The following is a 16,804-nucleotide window of genomic DNA, read 5'->3' as shown; positions in this document are numbered from 1 at the left end:
TCGCTCAACAAAAGACTATTAGATACTTAATACCTATACTAATAAGGGTTCCGTTTTTTGCCATTCGGCTACGGAAGCCTAAAAAGCGTAATTTTTTTACCTACTTTGAATAAACGTTTTGACTTTGACTTTGGTTCTGTATCTTTTTGATAACAGAATCGGATAAAAGCTAATGTAAGTATATTTTACAATCCATACTGATAAAATTGATAACATTTTGTATAACAACAAACACGAGTCATAAATGCTCGGATTAGCTATAGGCTTATCTAAAATCTATTGTTTTCACACTTAGGTACTTAAGTGTAAGTCTGTAACAGTGTCTGTCTGTCTGTTTGCTATCTTTTCATCAGTGGCGTGCACAGGAGTTCAAGCCAGGGTATGCATTTAGGTATAAACTTATTTTACGGCACGTTATAATGAAAAAATAAGCATTGATTTCTTACAATGAGGGTAAGCAGTGTGTTTATGCCTCTATGAGCTGCACGCCACTGTTTTCATGACTAAAGCGCTGAAACAATCTTGTAAAGAGCTATCATCAACTAATAATTAGTAAGTAGGTACCTATTTTCAACTTTCAAAGTAAGATTCATTATTTACCAAGTGGGGTACATCATATGAAAGGGCTTTATTTGTACATTCTAAAACAGATTTCTATTTATTTTTATGCATAGGCCACACCCGCACGTCACTCGTGCTATCCCGCACCGGGTCAGCGAGGGGGCTGTGCGGGTGCATGGGGCGTCCCCACCCACCCCGCTTGCCATATTATCGACTTGTCACGCACTATAGTATTGTAAAATAACGCGACTACCCTACGCTACCCTAGCTACACTTTTACTACGTGAAAATGCTTCATGCATGTCAGTGACTTTCTCCGCATTTCGGGCCTCATCCCTCTCTGAAATTCCTATCATAGCCATAGCCATATCTCCATAGCTCGCTGAGTACATTTTGAATTTATGGTCGAGACTGTTTCTCAGTTTCAGCACCATATGACCAGTGGCGTGCACAGGATTTGAACCTAGGGTAAGCATTAGGTAGCTAACTACCTATTTATTGACAGGTCATCATGAAAAATGAGCCCTAAGCCATTTCAACAAGGGTAAGCAGTGCTTTTATGCCTCTATGATCTGCACGCCACTGCATATGACCGAGAAGAGTGGAGACCGCGTACAGTGCGACAAGGTTATCTTGGCGCGTGGCGAAAATCGGAACTAACGTTGCCGTCAAGTGTCCCCTTTGTTCTTGTTTGAATATTCTCTAAGCCTTTGTTCTCCAAGAGCGCCCCCCTGTCAATGTCATTCAAGTGCTAAGAGAGCCTTGTGGCACTGTACCTATATCTAAGCTAGTGTGGGCCGCCCTCCAGCAAGATGGACGGACGATATTTAAAGAGGCTGGCGGGAAGTGGCTGAATGAGAAAGGCTGATGATCGGGTGTGGTGGCGCTCATTAGGGAAGGCCTATGTCCATCAGTGGATCCACATTCCACAGGCTGATAATGATGATGATGATGTTACACGGTATGGGACGGGAGTCGGGACTGTCAAGGACGATTTATGTCGCGCAACGCGATTGAAGTCGCGGGCAAAATAATCTATATAGAGTAAACAGACGTAAATAAAATATTATGTAGGTACGTACCGAGGTATGTATCTACCCAAGAACGACGTTCGTGTATCTACGGTTAAGGATAGGGCATCTTGATAAGTGTTTGTTGACTCTACGATACCACAGAATATAATATAATAGTACTAACGTATACTTTGACGGTTGACCACTTGACCGTGATGTGACCTGATAATAAGTGATAAATTATTACAGTAGATAAATGAAAAAAATCATTCCTTGATCTGTTTTTACGCAGCATAGTATAGTGCATTCAATATTAACTGGCGTGTTTCCACTTGAGACCGTCATTAACAATAACAATAGCATTAAGTCGTGGCGGGTGAATTCAAAAGTATCAACACTGGTTGGTTTGCAACAAAATATTATATAAGGTTGAATTGACTCCTTTAAAAATGAAAGGGCTTTGAGTGTTTGGTTTATTACCCCCATTAAGTATTTACGTGACATGTCGAATGTACCTTATCCTGTAGGGCAATTTCGTAAAACCTGCATCAATCATTATTACAATCTCAATTGTTATGATTGGCTGAATTTGTGCGATTCTTGTTGCAACAATGCATTGTAGCCAATGGTGAGCGAGCGTCAACCAATCAGAGGTGATTGCGATCGTGACATTGTAGCTGTCATTCTACCGCAATCGAGCAGCTGTTGTTATTGCTAATGACGGTCTCAAGTGGAAACACGCCAGTTAATATTGAATGCACTTTAACTGCCTATTATTAACTAAATAATTACTTTAGGATTAAGTAGGTGAGTAGGTAGCATGTGAAGGTTAATATGACGCCCTTGCCCCTGGCCCGGCCATGACGAAAAAGTTAAGGATGGCTTGCGTTATTTTTATTAATTGAAGATAATATTATGAAATATAATATTATAATATTAGAAATTGTGACACTTACTGTTAGAGCGAGATAGCTAAATGCATTTAAGCTCTTGTTAGAACGTGACAAGATGATTATGTTTTGTCCTTATCACCGTGGCCACTTTTTTGTTTGTCAAAATGTATTTGTACGTGAGTATTTGACAAACAACGTGAAGTGTAGAAGGAATGACATTTCACAAGTAAGAAAATCTGTTTGAGTTTTGAGCGAGAGGGACTGAGGGGGCACGCTAGTTGCAAATCTGGACATATCTGTGGACTATAGTCATGAATCTTATGTGTCCTCAAAGGCTGAAAAACAACAACACAAAATGGCAGTGACAGTGACAATTAATGACAATTTGACAATGACATTGACATACCAATTGATGACAAATCTAGCAGTGTTTCCACTTCTAGGGGTTTCGCCCTATTTTAGGATGCAACAACTCTTTTTATGTCGATAGGGATTGAGAGAATTTCAGGTGGTAATTCTATTTTGTACTACGCCCAACTTATAGACCTATATTTTTTGTATTTTTAAACGTATCAAAGAAGATAGGCTCAAAAAGTCTAGAAAAGAGCAGAAACAGCACAAGAATAGCATATTTTTAAAGATACAGAGATTAGGTGTTAATATTCATAAGAGACTCGAGGGCCTGTTTTACAACCACCAGACCAATTTTATCTAACGAAGAAATTTAGAAGTACATCTACCTACGTAGGTATAGCTTGACCAGAAAAATAAAAAACTTGCCCGGGCGCCATGTTTGAATTTGTCTAATATGCCACAACAGCTATCCTTTAAAATTAGTTCCGTTATCCACAACAGGGTGAAGTTTTTATTTTTCTGGTCTGGCCTTACCTACGCATTAAAATTTTTGACAAGCATCTTAAATAATAATAATATTGTTATGCGCCGTAAATCAAGGTAATTTAAGGCGAATTTTTACAGAAACTAAGGTAAAACTAAAATCGTACGTGGAAACACTGACAGCAAGTGAAGCATCGTGACAATGACATTTGACATTGACATGGGAATTGATGACAAATCATGGACAAATTAAAATGACAATAATTGAATTGCCAAATTAAATTAGTAAATTACAGAAAAAGTTGGTTGAAATTCATCATTTAGCGTAAAATTACCATTTTCCATTATAATTCTACCGTAAAATGCATATATACTAGAACTGAAAGTGGCACAAGCGCGTGAACAAACCTATGAATTGATGTTTGGAGTCTGTGGAGTGAATCCTCGTGTGTTGAGACTTTAGAGATGTCTAAAATGAAGAAGCTGACTGGCTCATTCCGCTATACGCAGTGGGACCCGTGCCTCATAGTGTCCCAGATAGTGGCGATGCAGTCCGTGCTGTATCTAACGCTGAGTCTGCTGATCGCTGTGATGCAGGACCTGACCACTTCCACGAGGACTTTGGACCATCTGTTTCAGTATCATGTGAGTAAATATTAGACAAAGGTCTTCGTCGTCGGCCCTGGGTTTCTTTTTCACAGACTATAAGGTTCGCTTAATATGAAATATGTAATAGGTACCTACATTATTATTACATATTTCAACATACATAATAATAATTAGTTCTCCGGTCTTCCGGTGCGAGGTTGCCATTCCAGCATCATGAGATCCCAACGTCTATCGGTTTTATGGACTTATATACCCTTCAGCTTCGCAACCCGTTAAGCTATGTCGGTTATTCTTGTTCTCCTACGGATCTCCTCATTTCTGATTCGATCACATAGATAAATTCCAAGCATATCTCTCTCCATCGCCCGCTGAGTGACTGAGCTTTCTTATCAGACCATGTCTCGGATCCATATGTCATCACTGGCAACACACACTTTTCAAAGACTTTGGTTTTCAAGCACTGAGGATTTTTGCTAGGCTATCACCACTCTAAATAATTTTAAATATATGTCAAAAATTGCAAACTGGCAGGAATCGAACCCGCATCTCCTGGGATCGCGCCCGACGCTCGGACCACTAAGCTACAGCCAGCTTACTGGCAGTGATGAAATTTGTGATATGTATGTTCACTCAGTACTAGAAATTTCCTTTAGTGCAGTTCTAGTTTAGGAATTTCCTTGAAGTGTAGGTAAAACACTATGAAAAACCGGCCAAGTGCAAGTCAGGCTCGCGCACTGAGGGTTCCGTATACTACAGTGGTATTTTTTCGACATTTTGCACGATAATTCAAAAACTATAATGCATAAAATAAATAAAAATCTGTTTTGGAATGCACAGGTAAAGCCCTTTCATATGATACCCCACTTGATATAGTTATCTCACTTCGAAAGTTGAAAATACTAATTATTAGTTCATGACCACAATTTAATTTTTTTGTGTGATCTAACCCTAAATTCACAGTTTTCAGATTTTTCCCCGAAAGTTTGCTATAAGACTTACCTACCTGCCAAATTTCATGATTCTAGGTCAACGGGAAGTATCCTGTAGGTTTCTTGACTGACAGACAGACAACAAAGTGATCCTATAATTGTTCCGTTTTTCCTTTTGAGGTATGGAACCGTAAAAATTATAAAATATCACCACTCTTATGTCATTTTCCAGGAGATCCAAGTGAAGGACAATGAAGGTAGAGCAGTCATAGTGGCGTTTGTCCTGAACGCAGTTATAGGGGCATTTGTGCTGTGGATACTGGTGGGACGGACTAAGCTGTGTTTAGATTTTAGGTCAGTATCATAGTGGCTAATGCTGTTGTACACAACCTGTTAAATTAGTTTAATATCCATTTAAATTACATTTGTTTCTTAACTACTTACTCAGTATACATATATGTATCTAATCTAAACATCTTCTAAATATATGAAAAGAAAAGATGACTGACTGACTGATCTATCAACACACAGTTCAAACTACTACATGGATTGTGCTGAAATTTGGCATGCAGATAGCTATTATGACAATATAGGCGTCAGCTAAGAAAGGATTTTTGAAAATTCAACCTCTAAGGGGGTGAAATAGGGGTTTGAAATTTATGTAGTCCACACGGACGAAGTCACCAGCATAAGCTTCTCTATACTTCCTCCATACTAATAATATAAATGCGAAAGTGTGCCTGCGTGTCTATCTGTCTGTCTGCTAGCCTTTCACGGCCCATCCGTCAAACAGATTTTGACAAAATTTGGTACCTACAGGGATAGCTTGCATCCCGGGGAAGGACATAGGCTAATTTTTATCCTGGAAAATCAAAGAGTTCCCACAGGATTTTGAAAACCTAAATCCATGCGCACGAAATCGCGGGCAACATCTAGTCTAGTAAGCAATATTAAAATGTTTTCTCACTGTCCTTGAAAGCCACATGTCATAAAAGTTAATCAACTTTTTTTCCATTTCAGTTGCACCTTCTATGGCATTCACTTACTGTTCTGCTGGGTGTACAACCACAGTTTCCCCACCACATTCTCGTGGTGGGCGCTGAACATAGCCTGTGCGAGCATCATGTGCGTCGCCGGCGAGTTCCTCTGTCTGCGTACTGAACTGCAGGCCATACCGCTGAGCAACATCGGCGCTAAAGTGGACTTATGAAAGTTAACAGTTATATTCACATAATGGTTGGACTAATCGCGCATAATGGATGGACTATTCGCGCATAACGGTTGGACTATTCACTCATAACGGGTGGACTATTCGGGTGTGTTAAACTAGTAGCCTGTGTAATATATATTATGGGTATCAACTATCAATAAATAGATCCTGGCTAACCAAGAGCAACCTAGGAAATGAAAGTTCACATTACTGTTCTGCTGGGTCAACCACAGTTTCCCCACCACGTTATCGTGGTGGGCGCCGAACATAGCCCGTGCTATATAGCAACATGTGCGTCGCCGGCGAGTTCCTCTGTCTGCGTACTGAACTGCAGGCCATACCGCTGAGCAACATCGGCGCTAAAGTGGACTTATGAAAGTTAACCGTTATATTCATATAATGGTTGGACTATTCGCGCATTATGGATGGACTATTCGCTCATAACGGGTGGACTATTTGCGCATAGTGCGTGGACTATTGTACAATGGGCTGGCTATAGAATTAAAAACGTATGATTCGACGAATAAATAATGTGCGATTCAAATGGACTGAGATTACAAACTATCAGTGAATGAACATTTTAACCTCAAGAATTTAAATTTTATTTTGCATTTTAATATTAAACATAATAGTCTAATCATATCACATATTGTATTGTATATAAAGGGTGCGGGTATTATGTCGTTAAACCATGAAATAAGCTTAAAATCATTGATCATACTACATTTGAAAGATGAATCATGCCTAGATGCATTGATTGGACTATTAGATTAAGATGTTATGAAAGTAACCTACTGAAACTGTAACAAAGCTGGTCATTATAAAATGAGGCAATCACTTTCTATTAAATTAAGTATCTTTCTGCTTCTATATCAATGTTTTTATAGTCCATTCGTTAAATGCAATCGATGGACTATTAAATTAAATGCCCTTTTTGCTTTAGTCATTTGCAATATCGGATCTGATGTTCCTTTGTCGATACCCGTATCCCTCTCGAATTTTTTATACATTTCGAAAACGAAATTCGATATTGAGTTTCTCGATAGTCGATACGTCAAAAAAAATTATAGTATTTACCTACAGAATATACGGTTTTAAAACAAGACCTTAAGGTCAATATAATCTTTTTTAAAGTATTTTGAAACTTGTGAAAACTCTCAAAGTTTTTGAGATATTGAAACTTAATTGAAGATTTTTATTTGCAGGTTTGTGAAAAAAATGCTTGGCTGTGTCCCTAAATTTATTTAAAAAAATGGGCGTGATTAAGGAATTGATAATAATTGTAATCAATTATAACAGTTTTAATAATTACTTAATACTAGTTTTCCATAATTTATTCAAATTATTTCATAAGTTAAGTACCTACCTACTTATATAAATTAAGATACTTACAGCCGCACTCAGAGTAGCTTTACCGTTACTTAAGTTTAGTTAAAACGAGACAGCTATATCTCTTACATAAATCTGTCTCGTTTTAACTCAATCTTAAGTAACGATTAGCGACTCTGAGTGCGGCTGAAAGTGGATTAATAACAAACTAAGGCTTTTGGCTTTTAAGATAACTAACGTGACACGAGCGTTAGTGTAAATCTGTAATCTATACTTTTATACTAATATACATACTAATGTTATAAAGAGGTAAAGTTTGTAAGTTTGTTTGTAGTGGGTAATCTCTGTAACTACTAAACCGATTTTAAAAATTCTTTCACCAGTAGAAAGCTACATTATTCCTGAGTGGTATAGGCTATATTTCATTTATAAAAAAAATAGAGATCCCTACGAAAATTGCAATAAGCTACTCAAACTAAGATATTCAAAATAACTCGGATGTCACGTTTTTAACTCGAAACCTTAGTACCACTCGGACCCCAGGAGTGCTAGAATTCCGAAAATGTCACCACTACACTACACAAAGTGTAAACACTACCAGTGTTTATAATGCGTAAAAAATGACTTCTCACGCACCATTTTAACTTTTTGAGTCTTTCATGTCAAAAGTACGATTTTAGTCGAACAAACTTGACATTGACTAATCTGTGTAAAGCCAGAAGAAAAAAAAGTCCTTATTTGACCTATAGAGTTAAAGTGGCGCGTGAGACGTCATTTTGTACAAGCCACACTGAACACAATCAGGCTAAAGTTTTAGTCAAAATGTCAGATTTCACTTTATAATTGTACTGATTCTGAGCGCCACTAAATTTTAGAGTAAATATTCGCATCTTATTCGTACTTACCTATGTAATGAAAAAAGAACAGACAACAAACTAAGATATGTCAATCCTCGTGATTTTAGGTGCGAGTGGTGTGATTTTCTTTTTTTTCTAACTTTTAGTGCACTCTACAAACCAGAGCATAATATGGTTTGTAGAGCGCACTACAATTTAAGGTATGATTCCGAACCACGCTGCACGCAGCAGTGCTGCCACAACAGTGCTGTCGCGGCACTACTGGTCCCCATACAATCTCTATAAGCTTATATGAGTTTATTCCGAGCTAGGCAGCAATGTCGCGGCAGCAATGTAGCGGAACATTCGGAATCATACCTTTAGTCTTTAAATTTGAAATGAATTTGCCGTCTTTTGTTAGCAATAGGTACTAAAAAGAAAAGATGCAGATACTCTAAATTTAATCATAATCGCCACCACGGTTAAATAAATTGCCTAAGTAATTATAATATTATTATTATAATTAATAATGTTTATATACGATGAAAATGATAAGATTGTAAATAAAAATCATTGAATTAATATGCTCTTGTTTTTATATTTTATTCTAATAAAGTAGGTACCTAAGCCTCCCAACCTCCTGGATATTTTGTAACCCAAGGTAGTAACATACTGAAAGTATAGCGGCTTTTATGGCTGTCTCTTATTCTTCCTTACCTCATCCCACGCTACGTGGGGTCGGCACAACATGTCTTCTTCTTCCACTCCTGTCATCCGTCAACGTATTATCCACCCCCCTTTTTCACGCAATCCATCCACCTTTTTGGTCGTCCTCCACTTTTTTCCTTTCACATGCATACTTGTAATTAATAATTAACAATCTATTCTAATCTAAATATATAAAAGGAAAAGGTGACTGACTGATCTATCTAGCGCGTTCCAGGTCACCCATACCGCGCACTTTGGCTGCGCTCAACGGGTTATTCCCGTTGAGTCACACCCCCGTGTGTAACACTGTGACACAAGGTGCCTAAAATTTCAAAACATTCCCGTTGAGTAACACTGTTACACAACGGGAATTAATTTGAACTTGTTGGCACCTTGTGTCACACCTACATAAATACATATTATTGCGCGTGTATCGAGTATTAACTGATTGTGCACATTTCCGGGATGTTATTTATTTATAAATACAACATGGCGGACATGAATTTTTTTACAAAAAATTGACATGGGTGTCGTTTTTAGGGTTTTAGAGGGTGCTGAATTTGATGATGACATTTATTCTGAAATCCAAGATGGCGGACATGAATTTTTTTACAAAAAATTGACATGGGTGTCGTTTTTAGGGTTTTAGAGGGTGCTGAATTTGATGATGACATTTATTCTGAAATCCAAGATGGCGGACATGAATTTTTTTACAAAAAATTGACATGGGTGTCGTTTTAATTAGTGTAATTGGCTTTATGGCCGTTCTAATTAAATAATAATAAATAATAAATAAATCAACGCACAGCTCAAACTACTGGACGGATCGAGCTGAAATTTGGCATGCAGATAGCTATTATGACGTAGGCATCCGCTAAGAAAGGACTTTTAAAAATTCAACCTCGTAAGGAGTAATTTAAAAGCTTGAAATTTGTGTAGTCCACGCGGACGAAGTCGCGGGAATAAGCTAGTCTGTCGATAAGTTACTTAACAGCACTATTATTTTGTCAAAACCGGTCAACAAAGGGTTCCGTATCATGGGGTGCCAGCCAGGTAACCTCCCAGTGTGCCTGGGTGTGTGCCCGGGCCGGTGCACCCCGGTAACATGGCTAACAATTTCTCTACGGGGATATTGTTGGCTATGGCAGAACGTGGCGTGTGTAAGTCCCCACAAGAGACCTATGTCCAGCAGTGGACATCTATCGGTTGATAATTATTTCAGTAGGTAGGTACTTTATTAAAACGCAGTGTTTGATTATAAAGATATATTTCAAAACAAATCAACAATAAGTATCAGCAACATAATTATAAAATTCAAATACATGGAAGTTATCACAATATTTCACAATACAGCTTAGAAGTTCTAAAGTAAAGCTATTGCTTGCATTTCACTTTTACAGCGTGCCGCTACAGTAGGTATATTTTAACTTACAAACTATTTAGGTATGTAGGTATTACTGGTATTACTTACTGGGTAGGTAGGTAGTAGGTACCTATAATACACATAATTGGGTTGTTCCCGTTGAGTCACACTCCCGTGACTAACGCTGTGACTCGATGGGAATAAAAATGCATCTTGAGTCTCAGTGTGATACAAGAGGAATTTTATTTTCCCGATGAGTCAAACCCACATATTACGTGCGTAACAAGTAGGTATAACTAAACGTGACAAATATTATCCATGAGCCACACTGACATAACACCACTTTATTTTTAACCGATTTCAAAAAGGAGATGGTTTTCAATGCTGCCCTTATTTTTCTAGATACCTGAACCTACCTACCTTTTTATATTATTAATGCCTAACCGCCTGCCCACGAACATTTTGCCGTGATAGTGGTTAAAATGGGACTGCGGTGCGGACCCTTGATTTTAGAGTTAGGTACTCGTATGTAGATAATGTAGGGTTGTTCCCATTGAGATTGTGATACAACGGGGGAAAAATTTTTATTTTCCCGATGTGTGTGTGACTGAACATGAAAAATATAATCCTTGAGTCACACTGTAACAACACTCCAATCAAGCTACACAACCCCCAAAATTGAAAACGTTTATATTTTACTCATGTTCATGGGCAGGCCTTACATACTTTCAAAGATGGAAATTCTACTCCGAGAGATCGTGGTGAATTTCGAACATGTGCTTGGATTTTGGAACGGAGCTTAGCACCAAACTTTGACAGCTACATTGAGATGGTGGCAATCACCTCTGATTGGCGGACATATTAAGTTGCAGCTTAAATTCTATTTATTGATGTTACCATTAATTTATTAATCTTAATTAATATTGGTGTTATGATATTATAATATATTTACTTATTGTACTGATATAATGTTACGGTGCTCTAGCATCTTTTATTCATGTGGTGCCTATTTTTATAGGTAATTCTAAGGTAAGTTTACAACACATATAGGTAGTATTGTCTCTATCATTTGTATGGGATTACATAACAGAGAGAGCGTTATACTAACTTATTTCCGTGGATAGGGCATAGTCGTTATTCAATTATATCTGAAGAGATTGTCTTAGTTTAATAAATTAGATTTAGCTAGATTAGATTGATAAAAGCTGAAGATCAATAGGTACTAAGACGATACCACGGACCGACTGGCTGAATATCAACTTGTAGAGAAGTAGAGGTACCATATTACAAAATTTTCTATTTTCAAGCACATGCTCAGAATTTCCCACGGTCTCTTAAGCTATTTTGATAGTGTGATATGTGGAACATTTTGCTTCCTTTTCCTGCGTGTGTAGTAGTGGGAGACCTAGCGGTGTACCTATATTGCATGCATTAAATGCTGCACTTTACTGTATACCTAGTAAATTCCATGAGAACATTGTGGAGAACTTTCAGGCATGCAGGTTTCTTCAAGATGTTTTCTTTCAAACAAGTTAAAACAAGTGATATTTAATTGCTTAAAACGCACATAACTCAGTAAAGTTAGAGGTGCCTGGGATCGAACCCCCAACCTCTATCACGCCTTCTGTCTTGGCGAATTACCTTTGCGAAAGTCCATGATGCTGGATGCAAAAGGGGTAACAAGCTATTTTATTTTACTTTAAGGTCCAAGTAAGGCAGCGTAAGAAGTGCGTTTGGACCTTAAAGTAAAATAAAATAAGCTTGTCGCATTTGTCGCTCCTTTTGTATGATGGACTTTCGCAAAGTAATGCCCACTTCTACACAACTTTCACCTACAATATTTATTGTTAATTGTTATAACTTATACGTATAGTCCGTACAAAATGACTTTTCACGCGCCATTTTAGCTCTACGAGTCAACTGTCATGTCAAAAGTACGGTTCCACCTTTAAAATAATTAGGTACCTACCAATATCGTACGTTTCACATAATTCTTTTAAAAAGAATATTAGCCATTTAAAATGGCACAACCACACATTTTTGAAACATAAAGTTAAAATGGCACGTGAGAAGTCATATTTTACGCATAATATTTTTTGACACAATGTTACAGTGCTCTAGCGTCTTTTATTCATGTGGTGCATGTCTTTTATAATTCTATAGTTATTTCACAACACTCATATAGTCATATACCTACCTACTATGTTATCTTAAACATTAAGTTATTAATATATTATTATGTTAAGTATATTATTTCATTTTAGGCGAAAAGATTCTTACAAATTATTTTGAACGAAGAATGGTTACTTAACATAGTGAAATTAAGTGAAATTTTGATTTGTAAAATAATACATTAGCTAGACAGTAAAAAAAAACCTAAAATATTTTTAGAAATTATCAAAATTTTTTCTCCAAGGTATACAATAAATAACGGTATAAAAGAAAATCAATCTTATTTCGTTGCTAGTACGGTGCATTTAAAGCATGCGAAGACTTGGATATGTTTAGTAAGGCAGAAAAGACAGTGTTTTTGCATAAAGAAAACTTTGGCTACTCACTTAGATATACTTACATATTTTGATCCTTATAAATGTAGATGCAGTACTATCATTACCCCTATTATAAATGTGAAAGTGTGTTTGTTTGTTGTATACTAAAAGACCTGGAGAGTGACATAGGCTACTTTTTATCCCGGAAAATCAAAGAGTTCCCACGGGATTTTTAAAAACCTACATCCACGCGTACGAAGTCGCGGGCATTAGCTAGTCACTTTTTTTACGCCGATGTACCTGCGCAGAAATCTTATTTTTGAATGGCGCGAAAATATCTCAGCCAATCACAGCGCGCGTCCGTCCGCTATTGGTTGTTGCCTACGCGGCATGCTTTGGACGCACGAATCAAGAGCGAGATAGCGCGAGTCTCTGTTGTTCTTGTGTTAAGAATCTTAACGTCAAGCAATAAGGTCTATAATTCATTGGTGTACATTCAGATTTAGTCGGTGTTAGGTTGCGTTTTTCTTACGCAGACGAATTTGCCGTTGTGACTTATAAAATTGGCAGTACCTAATGTATGTGAATTTGAAAAATATCGTTTGAATACGGCTTTAAATTTAATCATAAGAGTATTCGTTAGCTATTATTTTAAGCGATGTTAATGTAATAAAATGAAATATCAAAATCAGAACAATCCTAATATCTACACAATTATTACGTAAAACAATATTTACAATGAAAGATAAATAATTTTATTTAATTATTAAGATCTATCTCATAATTATGACACAATTCCAAATTAATAAATAACAAAAATGTGTGTAGTAAACTACTCAAATACGTATAGCGCGTGCCAACAAAGAATCAAATTCAAAAGATCAGCGATAATCATTCCATCCCACTTACACAGTACACCTATGTACCTGTAGTGTGAGTGAGAGGGAATCGTTAGCGCTGCTTCGTTTGATGTTGTATCTAATTATTTATTATATTATAGTATTTTTGTTCTGGTATCTTTCTCCTCTCTATTCTATTTCTCTCTGCATCGGTGATAGGTCTACATAACTCTGTCGCTCTCGCACCGAAGTTTGACCTGATACAGATCGCAATCACCTCTTACTGGTTGACACTCTCACTACTGGCTAACGACCAAAAATAATAAATTATTCAATAATACCAAGTAACAATGGACTCGCCATATTTGCTCTATCTGTCAACTGTCATTAAAAAAATACACTACGTTATTTTGTCCCTTGCCGTCATGTTGGCACCATTGCGTTTCACACAATAATAACCCTTAGATCGTCAAAAATAAGCAATAAAATCCTGACAAAGCAATGGTGCCAACATGACGGCAAGGGACACGTTATTGTGAACTTCATTCGTTCTGTCGATAAGTTACTTAGCAACGTTGTTATTTATCAAAAATGTCGTGGTATTTTTTGACCAACATAACCAATGTTTCTCATTAGGTTTTAGATCAGATTGATTAGTAATTTCGGCCGTAAGCAATATGTTGTTATATTTTGTCAAATATTATGACAATTTTTGACAAATTAACAACGTTCCTTACTTGTCGGCATATTGCAGTTTATTTGTTTATTAATTTCGGTAGTAAAATACACAGTTGCAGTGGGAATGCAATAAATTCAGCCAGCCAATTAATTATAACCAGAATCAAAATACAGACTAGGAAGACAAAGTTTCTGACTACCTAAATAATATTATGACTAATTAAGTATAACAATTACACTATTTTAAAGTATATGACCAACAATAATTAAGCAATACTAAAATTAAACTGTATTATATGCAATAAAAAGGCGTGTCAAAGTCGATTATTGTAAATAACTCTGTTCTCTGAACTATTGTTCGCGACAGGTCGAGATGGCTATCGGGGTATGAGGTGAGTCCTGTAGGGGGACGGGACGGGACGCCCCGTACACTTGCTTGCATGCCCCGTTGCTTGTAGTTTTGTGTTTGTAAAAATATGTCTCCAGTTGCCTTTTCGTCACGTGTAAAGATAAAAAAAATTCAAAAAAAAAACCGACTTCAATAACCACAAACACTAAAAAGTAAAAAATAATTTAATTTATTACCCAATATATTATGTATACAAAAGTTATTGTAGTTCTGCAGTAATATTTTTTGGAGCCGGTGCCGTTTGTGATTGGTTGGCGTCTCAAAATGGTTAGCGCCCACTGAGATTTTTGTCCCTATCATTTGTATAGGATTACGTAACAGAGAGAGCGCTTAGATACTAACTTCTTTCCGCGGATAGGGTATAGTGTGTAATATATAGAGATATTAGGGTTTGGAGCTCTCTTTTGGCATTGAAACCTAAAATAAGAAATACATATTTAAAAAGAATACTATTTGAGGTAGATCTATTTGATAATAAAAATATAATGTCTTTTCAATGAAAAAACTTCTGTATTAAAAGTTTGATAACTTAAACAAGCAAATACCACCTTTAATATCAAACTATGAAGATTCAAAATACCATTATGCCTCTTTTATTGCTGTCTTAATTTTCTAGCGCTAAATAAATAAATTATTAACATTATTTTATACTTAAAAATAAATTGCCCATTTTTTCTAGTAAGACTAGAAAAAACCACAGACGGATGCACTAACCTTAAAGTTATTTTAGTTTTGGGTGCGCTCAAAGGGTTGTTCCCGTTGAGTCACACTCCCGTGAGTAACACTGTTACTCAACGGGAAAAATTCTCTTGAGTCCCAGTGTGACACAAGAGGAATTTTATTTTCCCGATGAGTCACACTCACATATTTCATGCGTAACTGTGACTGAACGTGAAAAATATTACCTATGAGCCTTTTTTCTCCCTAGCCTCTAGCTCCATTTCGGAAGTCTGTTAAAAGTAAAGTGGCGTTATGTCACAGTGTTGCAAGATTAATATTTGTCACGTTCAGTTAATTGTAACGCACGATACATGTGAGTATGACTCATCGGGAAAATAAAATTTTTCCTGTGGACACTGTGACTCAAGAGGCATTTTTCCCCGTGGAGTCAAGCTGCGTTATTCACGGGGACTCATAGGGAAACGCGTTAGAAGTTCCGCTCCAACTGCGTGTCGCTTTTCCCTCTATATTATGCTCGTTGTCTTCGTTGAACGAAGACTGCGATCATTGAAAAATAAAAAACTTGCTTTCTTTTATAGGTATTCGATCTAGTACGCAGAATTTCGACAGTTTTTACTAAGTGCACCTGCAACCCTTTACCAATGTCACAGAACCGCAGAATTTTCCCGAATTTCCATTAGATTCGCCCTAGCCACGTATATTATTTTCTTATATACTTCATACCTAATACTTATATAAATAAGCTAAAAATATACAATGTATAAATAAAATCTCGACGGTATAATACGCTGTGGTAGTTTTTACCCGACGCGACGGCTTAAGGGTGAGTGTCCACTGAAGCGGAGCGGAGTGGAGCGGAGTGGAGATGTGTTGAGTTGACAGAGACATTGTCGGTAAATAACGTGATAACTTTATTCCGGCATCTGACAAAGCTTTGATTGGTCAATTATACAAATCTCCGCTCCGCTCCGCTTCAGTGGACAGGCACCTTAACAGAGGGTAATGTGTTTATGGCGAGCTCTCGTCATCCACTTCTTTTATAACGGAGTCTGACTCCCACCTCGCCCTTTCGGCTAGAAGCTCTTGAAGTTTCTGTTGGAGATACAGTAAATGTTGAACTTTTTAGGGTTCCGTACCTCAAAAGGAAAAAACGGAACCCTTATAGGATCACTTCGTTGTCTGTCTGTCTGTCTGTACTTCCCGTTGACCTAGAATCATGAAATTTGGCAGGTATGTAGGTCTTATAGACGACATGATCAATGACAAGTGATCATCTCGGCCTAGCAATCTAAATATATAAAAGGAAAAGGTGACTGACTGACTGACTGACTGATCTATCAACGCATAGCTCAAAATACTGGACGAATCAGGCTGAAATTTTGCATGCGGATAGCTATGATGACGTAGGCATCCGCTAAGA

At 37.1% G+C, this 16,804-nt stretch overlaps 2 protein-coding genes across 6 annotated transcripts in view; one reads left to right on the top strand and one right to left on the bottom strand.

Annotated features, from left to right (window-relative positions):
- Nucleotides 1-3,552: 3,552 nt before the first annotated feature.
- Nucleotides 3,553-8,809, top strand: Sys1 (Sys1 golgi trafficking protein). The gene is made up of 3 exons (XM_034970466.2): nt 3,553-3,949; nt 5,075-5,196; nt 5,863-8,809. Exons 1-3 carry the CDS (start codon nt 3,770-3,772, stop codon nt 6,050-6,052), a joined length of 492 nt encoding a protein of 163 aa, XP_034826357.1. The 5' UTR covers nt 3,553-3,769; the 3' UTR covers nt 6,053-8,809.
- Nucleotides 8,810-12,942: 4,133 nt separating this feature from the next.
- LOC117983815 (snake venom 5'-nucleotidase) overlaps nt 12,943-16,804 on the bottom strand; it is a 29,625-nt gene continuing 25,763 nt past the window's right edge. For all 5 annotated transcript variants that reach the window (XM_069499758.1, XM_069499759.1, XM_069499762.1 and 2 more), the window contains one exon: nt 12,943-16,476. In XM_069499758.1, coding sequence (XP_069355859.1) covers nt 16,393-16,476 — 84 coding nt within the window. In that variant the 3' untranslated portion in view covers nt 12,943-16,392. The remainder of the gene's footprint in view (nt 16,477-16,804) is intronic.

This window comes from Maniola hyperantus, chromosome 7 (assembly GCF_902806685.2).
Source record: "Maniola hyperantus chromosome 7, iAphHyp1.2, whole genome shotgun sequence".
Taxonomy (NCBI): Eukaryota; Metazoa; Arthropoda; class Insecta; order Lepidoptera; family Nymphalidae; genus Maniola; species Maniola hyperantus.
This window is presented reverse-complemented; position numbering and strand designations above follow the sequence as displayed.